General features: G+C 37.5%; 1 protein-coding gene across 1 annotated transcript; it reads left to right on the forward strand.

Moving 5' to 3' along the window:
• The first annotated feature begins 2,440 nt into the window (after window positions 1–2,440).
• Window positions 2,441–3,415, forward strand: LOC127648111 (C-type lectin domain family 4 member E-like). The gene is made up of 4 exons (XM_052132716.1): window positions 2,441–2,456; window positions 2,557–2,693; window positions 2,969–3,087; window positions 3,262–3,415. The coding sequence occupies exons 1-4, from the start codon at window positions 2,441–2,443 to the stop codon at window positions 3,401–3,403; spliced, it is 414 nt and encodes a 137-aa protein (XP_051988676.1). The 3' UTR covers window positions 3,404–3,415.
• The last annotated feature ends 6,509 nt before the right edge of the window (window positions 3,416–9,924 follow it).

Below are 9,924 nucleotides of genomic sequence, written 5' to 3' on the forward strand. Positions count from 1 at the left end.
AAAAATGTTGGAAATTATCAAACGCGTTTGTAGCCAAGACAAGGTACGGGCCAATACATTGTCTTTCAAAAATAAATTTGCCCTGTGAAAAATTCACTGAAAATATTTAGAACATGTCCTGGTCTGTATATGTAACAGGATCTCATGCCCAATATTTGTGGTAGAATTGTGATATAGTTATATTTACATTTATTTATTTAGCAGACGCTTTTATCCAAAGCAACTTACAAAAGAGGAAAACATAAGCGAATCATCTTAAGGAGACAGTGCCATATTACAAAGTTTCACTAGCATCAGAATAGTATTCAAAACAGATTTAAGTGCAACAAGAATTATTAATATATATATATATTTTTTTTAGTAGTGACTGGTTAAGTGCTCTTGGAAAAGATGTGTTTTAGACGTTTTTTGAAGATAGAGAGTGAGTCAGCTTCACGGATGGAGTTGGGAAGGTCATTCCACCACCGTGGTATGATGAAACTGAAAGTCCGGGAAAGTGTTTTGGAGCCTATTTGTTTTGGTACGACAAGGCGACGTTCCTTAGCTGACCGCAGGCTTCTGGCGGGAGTGTAGTTCTGCATAAATTATTTTGGGTATGCTGGAGCAGACCCAGTGACTGTTCTATATGCCAGCATCAGAGCCTTGAATTTAGTATGTGCATGAACCGGCAGCCAGTGGAGAGAGACAGAGTGGTGTAACATGCTATTTTTGGTTCATTAAAGACCAGACGTGCTGCTGCATTCTGGATAATTTGCAGATAATTCTAATTGCATATGCAGGGAGGCCTGCAATGATAGCATTACAGTGGTCCAGTCTATTTTGACAAGTGACTGAACAAGCAGTTGTGTGGCATGTACAGAGAGGAAAGGTCTTATCTTCCTGATATTGTTGTGTAAATCTACATGATCTTGCAGTCTTTGAGATGTGGTCTGTGAAATTTAGCTTGTTATCGATGGTTACCCCTGGATTTCTGACCATTTTGGAAGGCGATACTATAGTTGTACCCAGCTGCACAGGGATGTTGTGTTCAACAGCAGGGTTGGCTGGAAAGATAAGGAGTTCGGTCTTGGCTGGGTTAAGTTGCAGGTAGTGTTCCTTCATCCAGGCCGAGATGTCAGCGATTCGAGCAGTCACTGTGGTGTACAAGCTGGAAAAGGAAAGTAGAGTTGTGTGTCATCAGCGTAGCAGTGGTAAGAGAAACCTTGTGACTGAATGATGGGTCCCAGTGATGTGTATATGGAGAAGAGAAGTGGCCCAAGCACTGATCCCTGAGGTACCCCAGTAAGTAACTGATGTGGCTTGGATACCTCACCTCTCTAGGTTACTTCGAAGGACCTACCTGAGAGATAGTAGTTAAACCAGCCAAGCACAGTTCCAGTGATTTCCAGAGTAGAGAGGGTGGAGAGTAGGATCTGATGGTTGACTGTGTCAAAGGCTGCAGAAAGGTCCAGAAGAATCCAAATGGATGATCTGGATTCAGCTTTCGCCTGTCTCAGCGACTCAGTGACAGACAGCAGGGCAGTCTCAGTGGAGTGACCACTTTTGAAGCCTGACTGATTGTCATCCAGCAGCTTGTTCTAGATCTGCTAGATCAAAAAACAAGACGAGAACGGCACACTGCTATAAATGCTCCTATATAATTTTAAGAGAAAAGATAAAAACAATGGAAATGCTATTTTTGTATTTTATATTAAATTATACGGGACCATTTATAGCAGTGTGCCATTCTCTTGTTTTTTTCCATTTTGTCCATTTTTGATTGTGCACCTGCCTCAGTGATTGGATGTGCACGTTTCTACTCTTAAGATTTGTGATATATGCAATATATGCATAAACTTATAGTATAAATAAAATGGGCACTGTAATGTGTGATCTTTGATTTATAGTACATATTTATAATACTTGCATTATATTTTCACAGATTGCAGCAATTACACAGATTGGCTGGTAGGCTGTGAACCAGTAACAAACTGTTCAGATTCAGGTGGATTATTTCTACATACACTCCATTTACATGATAGCAAATAATTATTATAAAATTATTTATAATTTTTTAGTGTTTATTTGTTTCAATACTAGATGTTGAACACAATGCAAAAATCAAATGGATCCTTCCCAATTATATGGAAAACCGGACACCAGCACATCACTGTCCAGGAAAAAGCAAGTCATATTATTGTCTCATGTCATTACACATGCTCATAAAAAGGAAAATGTACTGTATACATTGAAAATACTGTAGGTAATATAAAATATCTTAAATATTTGAATATACCCAGATTTGAAGAATCATTAAACAAAGAGAATATGAAGTAAATACTGTAAGTTTGTAAAGTTATGTGACACAAACATATTATGTTGTGTACTCACTGCCTCTATCCATCAGCTCACAAGATGCAGAATATAGTTACATTTAACATTTAAATTATTGTTTGAGCCCATGAGACTCTTTATAGGTAAATATAATTTCTTTAAAATGTCCAAAACTGGTCAACCCAAACCAAACCAAATGTAATCTACTCTGAGAATAAATACTCATTCAAATGTTCATGTAAGATTTCTCTGAGAAGTGGATCCAGCACAAGGGCAGATTCTATGTTTTCTCGTCTGAGAAAAAGAACTGGACCAACAGCAGAGAACGCTGTCAGGATCTGGGTGGAGACCTGGTCATCATCAACAGCAAAGAAGAGCAGGTAGATACAGAGATATTATCATGAAGTCATTACAATAGTCACCCCTTTCTTTCTTTCTTTCATCACACTCTCATGCCACTGAAAAGTGCTTGAAATAGAATCCAGTGAATCCAGATTGTTTACTAGTTAATGACTTTACTGCTATGTTATATAAAAAAATATGCAGATAATATTTGAGTCAAAATGTGCAATGGCAGAGCTTGTTGTCATTGTGTACTCGTTGAATGACAAAAGTATCAGTAATCTGCAGAGTAAATGTTGTCTCTATCCTGTAGGAGTTTCTTGCAAGGCAAATACTTGGTACAAAAACATTATATTGGATTGGTCTGACTGATAGCCATGAAGAGGGGACATGGTTGTGGGTGGACAATAACCGCTTAAAGGATGATCTTAAGTTGGTATCATTTAAAAATTCTGTTGTGATGTATCTATCTGATCTCCTTAAAATTGCCACTGCAAATACCTAATATGCAACTATAAGCATATTGTGTGTGTATATAGATGATATTTAAATGTAGCTTCGTAGCCATCAAAGTTGTTTTTCACTTTTTTTTTCCTTTTCTGACAGATTCTGGACTAAAAATTCCCCAGATGACTACAAAGCTAGTGAAGATTGTGTTGTATTAAATGGCAATATAAATGAAGCACAATGGGGGGACATTTCTTGCTTGCGAAAAGAGTCAAGTATTTGTGAGATTTTGTGTTTTTAATAAATATTGGGAATGATTACTGATTATTTTGACTGATTACATTTAGTGCACTGATTTAAGTACAGGACAATGAAATACTGAAATGATCAACATCTCAATAAGGCAGTCTTTGTTATTTTTCTTATTGCATGGTGATAAAAGCTCTTCATATCGATTATTCGTTTTTATTTTAATTATATTAAATAATGGTATTGTTTTATAAAAATTATATTCTTTGCAGGAAGGAAATCTATGCTAGGAAGAAACCCTAACATTTGCAAATAAATTGAACTTGCATCTAAATAGGCTACTGAGGGGCAATTCACTTAAAATGAACTGTGATAGTGTTGTTTGTTTGCACACACTGTTTTTGTTGTTTTAGCACCCAATTAACTAAAGGAATTGTGCAATACAGAGGTGCAAACATGGCCAAAAATATATGTTAGTGCAACTTCCACAACACTGTTGGTTCTCCATTTTGAGTGCTAGGTTATGGAAGATGCAGCCATAACAGCTACCAAAATCTGCCATATAATGAGACTGTACAAAATTGCTCCACCTCTGAAATCCAGACACCTGAATCAGCCCTTTAATACTGAAAGTCCACATCTGGATATATACCCGATTATAACGTTTGTCTCATAAGTTGATCAACATTTGTTGTCATGATCAAAACAAATTTACACAAACTTTCCTACAAAATAACCTCATAATTTACATACCAGATGTGTATGACTTACTGTGGCAGGGCGGAGGGTGGGGCCGGGTCGTGATCCTACACACCCTGTCCCGTATTAGGCTAATTAAGCCTCCGAGAGATAAAGGTCGACTGCAGAGGATCGTGCGGCAGAAAGAGATCGTTTACGGACATATCCGCCATTTGTGTGTTTGTGTCTTCTTTTAAGTTTATCATTAAACCATTATTTACACTCACCTAAAGGATTATTAGGAACACCTGTTCAATTTCTCATTAATGCAATTATCTAATCAACCAATCACATGGCAGTTGCTTCAATGCATATAGGGGTGTGGTCCTGGTCAAGACAATCTCCTGAACTCCAAACTGAATGTCAGAATGGGAAAGAAAGGTGATTTAAGCAATTTTGAGCGTGGCATGGTTGTTGGTGCCAGAAGGGCCGGTCTGAGTATTTCACAATCTGCTCAGTTACTGGGATTTTCACGCACAACCATTTCTAGGGTTTACAAAGAATGGTGTGAAAAGGGAAAAACATCCAGTATGTGGCAGTCCTGTGGGCGAAAATGCCTTGTTGATGCTAGAGGTCAGAGGAGAATGGGCCGACTCATTCAAGCTGATAGAAGAGCAACTTTGCCTGAAATAACCACTCGTTACAACCGAGGTATGCAGCAAAGCATTTGTGAAGCCACAACACGCACAACCTTGAGGCGGATGGGCTACAACAGCAGAAGACCCCACCGGGTACCACTCATCTCCACTACAAATAGGAAAAAGAGGCTAAAATTTGCAAGAGCTCACCAAAATTGGACAGTTGAAGACTGGAAAAATGTTGCCTGGTCTGATGAGTCTCGATTTCTATTGAGACATTCAGATGGTAGAGTCAGAATTTGGCGTAAACAGAATGAGAACATGGATCCATCATGCCTTGTTACCACTGTGCAGGCTGGTGGTGGTGTGTAATGGTGTGGGGGATGTTTTCTTGGCACACACTAGGCCCCTTAGTGCCAATTGGGCATCGTTTAAATGCCACGGCCTACCTGAGCATTGTTTCTGACCATGTCCATTCCTTTATGGCCACCATGTACCCATCCTCTGATGGCTAATTCCAGCAGGATAATGCACCATGTCACAAAGCTCGAATCATTTCAATTTGGTTTCTTGAACATGACAATGAGTTCACTGTACTAAAATGGCCCCCACAGTCACCAGATCTCAACCCAATAGAGCATATTTGGGATGTGGTGGAACGGGAGCTTCGTGCCCTGGATGTGCATCCCACAAATCTCCATCAACTGCAAGATGCTATCCTATCAATATGGGCCAACATTTCTAAAGAATGCTTTCAGCACCTTAGAATTAAGGCAGTTCTGAAGGCGAAAGGGGGTCAAACACAGTATTAGTATGGTGTTCCTAATAATCCTTTAGGTGAGTGTATATCGTCAAGCCGGTTCTCGCCTCCTCCTTTCCATTGAATACCTTTACACTTACTTTCTTCTGCTGGATGCAAACAAATATTTTTGAATATGAATACTGTATGTCACCTCTGTTAGTCCATTGCATTCATAGGCTGAATACAAGTGAATATTGACCAGAAATTTGCTGTGACATGTCAGTAAAAAGTTCTTCAAAAGTTTTTAAAGGTCTTAATCTCCTTTCATCTTTTTTCTAGAAGTGCAAATAAACTATTGTCATAGTTAATATGAGGTTGTGGAACCAACAAGTATAATAATAATATAATATACTTATATCATGTGTGTGTGTTTGTCTTTTGTTTAAGTTAATCATTAAAATATTGTGTGTCTATTCAAATGAACGATATAAACATTGGTACTAAGACTATTTATAGACAGGCCACTTCTATTCAAATGAACGATATAAACATTGGTACTAAGACTATTTAGTATAGACGGGCCACTTCTATTCAAATGAACGATATAAACATTGGTACTAAGACTATTTAGAATAGACGGGCCACTTCTATTCAAATTAATTAGATAAACATTGGTACTGAGACTATTTAGTATAGACGGGCCACTTCTATTCAAATGAACGATATAAACATTGGTACTAAGACTATTTAGAATAGACGGGCCACTTCTATTCAAATTAATTAGATAAACATTGGTACTAAGACTATTTAGTATAGACGGGCCACTTCTATTCAAATGAACGATATAAACATTGGTACTAAGACTATTTAGTATAGACGGGCCACTTCTATTGAAATTAATTAGATAAACATTGGTACTGAGACTATTTAATATAGATGGGCCATTTCTATTCAAATGAACGATATAAACATTGGTACTAAGACTATTTAGTATAGACGGGCCACTTCTATTCAAATGAACGATATAAACATTGGTACTAAGACTATTTAGTATAGACGGGCCACTTCTATTGAAATTAATTAGATAAACATTGGTACTGAGACTATTTAGTATAGACGGGCCACTTCTATTCAAATGAACGATATAAACATTGGTACTAAGACTATTTAGTATAGACGGGCCACTTCTATTCAAATTAATTAGATAAACATTGGTACTGAAACTATTTACTATAGATGGGCCACTTCTATTGAAAAGAACAAGATAAACATTGGTACTGAGACCATTTAGTATTGACGGGCATCTTCTATTCAAATGAATAGGAGAAACTGGATCACCGAGCAGTCAACGGATGTAGAAAGGAAGATGTTTAAAAAAACATCTGATATTTATTTTGAGGTAATTATGAAAAGGCACATTTTATTCATGTGGTGAAACCCTGAGTAAAATTCATGATATTTTTGACAAAACAATTCATAATATTTATAAAAAATTTCCTTTGAAAACTTTTTGTAAAATAATGAATAAATGATTTTTACTCTCTTGTATTCAAGGAGCAAAGAAAGTAGTATCATACTTTTTATTTAATGGTTACACCACATGACAATTTAACTTTTTTTTTTTTTTTAGAAAATGCTATACATTTTTTTCAAAAATGTATGAAACCAAATTGGACAAAGAATACATTTCTGAGAATATGACATAAGTGTTTTAAATGGATTTTTAAAAGGTTTCTCCTTTTAATTTTGGGGGTAATTTGTCAATGACTTGACTACACAAAAATAACAAATCAACGGAGGAAATTCTTGCACACACAACACTAAATATCCAGATCAGATCAAGTGAAAATCTGTTTTAGGCAACCACATGCGAATATCACGGAAACGGAGTGTTCATATAATCGGGGTGTGTGTGCGCGTATCTCTGTATGTGTTTGTGTGTGTGTTTTGGGAAGACTGCAACTGCGCGAGGACTAGTCAGAAAATTTGCTAGCTTTTCTCCTTTAGATAAATATATTTATATATTTTAAAATATCACAAAAATTAAAATAATATAATTATGAAATCTATATAGTTGTCTGTTACAGTTACAAGGCTGTTAAGTGACAAATAGTTAGCCTCATTTAACACCACAATTAATAAGTAGTAGTAACACATACCTGAAGCAGTTAGCAGAATACATCTTACTGTTGAAGTGCTGATGTCGGCTGAGGCTGTTTAACTACTTTTTTTACATTCCCATTTCAATATTCTAATAAATCTTCTCATCAAGACAAGTGCACACCTATTTGTCTCTAAAGCATTGATGTAATTACATCCAAAATTTCAAATCTCATTGGCTGGATTGTATGTAACTTCTTATCAACAATTGGCCAGTTTACATGTCAATCAGTACTTCTTGTCTGATTGGGTGGTTCTTGTTAAGAGTGAATGAAGGCACTGTTTGATGCATAGCGAGCGCTACATAGCTAACTGGTTAAGTACACATACAAGAAATCGGTAAAGAACGTATATAAACCGTCTTAAACTCATATATTTATCAGGTCTAAATGGTCTACACTTATATAGCGCCTTTTTAACAGCGCTTTACACTGTGACTCATTAACCCATTCAAACACACATTCACACACCAATGACAGCAGAGCTGCCATACAAGGCGCTAGCCTGCCATTGGAAGCAATGACACTTTTACATGTGGAGTCATGTGGGCCAGGAATCAAACCACCAACCCTGCGATTAGTGGATAATCCACTCTACCACCTGAGCCACAGCCACCCCAATAAGCCAGGTTTCAGTCAAACAGAATGCATGCAAACTATGATCTGTTATAATTTAATTTACAATGAGTGCATTGGTAGAAAGAGATCTAATGTTTAGTTGCCCTATCTTTATATTATGTTTATCTTTAATTATTTGTTTTCTTCAAGTTTGACCTTAATCAAAATTTTTCTTAATGATTTAGTGTGTGTTTGGTAGTTCAGGGAACAGACACAGAGTCTATATGATATCTAGGTGATACAGTCTCTATGTGTTGTAGTTTATGTGACCTGTGTGACGTCTCAAGGCAGCTACCAGATGTTCGGTTTAACCAGTTTTTCTGCTTCCTGGCCTGGGACCCAGTTAGTCAAATATCATTATTAAGACTATGATCCAAATTACTAGAGTGGAGAGCCACACCTTCCCTGGAGGGATGGAGTCCGTCTCTCTTTAGCAGGTCAGGTCTACCCCAAAAAATCTTCCAATTGTCTATAAATCCTTTTCTATTCTATTCTATTCTATTCTATTCTATTCTATTCTATTCTATTCTATTCTCCAGACACCACTCAGACATCCAGCCATTCAGTGATACTAATCTACTATAAACCTCATCACGACGAGCAGGGAGTGAGCTAGAGCATATTACAGTGTCTGACATGGTGAAGCCGGACATCGTTAGTGCCGACATGAATAACAATTTTAGTAAATCTACATTTAGCATTATCCAGCACTTCTAAATTTGATTTGATGTCAGACGCTCTGGCACACGAAATGCATTTAGCAATAGTCTCTATTTCCACGTTCCTTACAATAGAATCACCAATAACAAGGGCTCTTTCAACATGGTTCTCAGTGGGTGCATCACTGATTGGGGAGAATTGATTGGAAACCCTAACAGGAACGGGAGAGTGGTGTCGCTTTGCTGAGCGAGCATGCAGCAGATACGTCACCCAAACATCCTGCTGCAGGGGCTCTACAGCCAGAACCAAAGTGTGTGTGTTGCTCTCTGTACTGCCCGCATCCAAAACAGCATCTACTGGCTTCTCTTTCTCACTGACCTCCACTAGCATTTGGACGCATGTCTCTAACTCTTTAACCTTCTCCGTCAGCCTGACAAATTCCTTACATTTACCACATGTGAATCCCTCACTACTGATGGAAGAGGCTATTGTAAACATGTGACTTGCAATGCATGAAGAAATAACGTGAGCGTATGCCATGACTTACCGCAATTGTTTATTGTTGTTGGTTGTTCCTGAGAGGTGAGTGTTTGAGATCGATGTAAATCCCTCATGCAGTTTTTTGTTGTTGGTTGTTCTTGATAAGCGGTGCTTTGAGATCAATGCAATAATCTATGTAACACAGAGGAGAAAAACGTGTGTGCACTCTCAAATGCATGCAGTTTAATCACGCAAAAAATAGAAAGCTGATGCACGTGGAAAATGCACGCAGTTGAGTCACGATAAGAGTATAATGCGGGGGAACCCCGATGCGTACTGAAAAATGGCAGATGTTAAGGATTAAAGGCTGAAAACAGATATATAAGCGATACTAAAAAAGCTAGCAAGCTACAAACCAGACTCGAGCTGGGCAGCAGCAGCAACAGGTCAAATACACATAGATGAAACAGTAGAAAAGCGGAAAAACAAGAAACAAGCAGGAAAATTATAAACGCGACATACAGTATGAGCATAAGAATAAGCAATGCTAAGCAGGCTTATTATGTAAAGACGCAAAAGATTAATATGTAAAATTAGT

This window comes from Xyrauchen texanus, chromosome 8, assembly GCF_025860055.1.
Source record: "Xyrauchen texanus isolate HMW12.3.18 chromosome 8, RBS_HiC_50CHRs, whole genome shotgun sequence".
Lineage (NCBI taxonomy): Eukaryota > Metazoa > Chordata > Actinopteri > Cypriniformes > Catostomidae > Xyrauchen > Xyrauchen texanus.

Bases quoted from the DNA above. Each gene is read 5' to 3' on its own strand.
- LOC127648111 (XM_052132716.1), top strand. The intron at 2,694-2,968 runs GTAGATACAGAG...TCTATCCTGTAG, and splicing joins TCAACAGCAAAGAAGAGCAG to GAGTTTCTTGCAAGGCAAAT. The intron at 3,088-3,261 runs GTTGGTATCATT...CTTTTCTGACAG, and splicing joins CGCTTAAAGGATGATCTTAA to ATTCTGGACTAAAAATTCCC.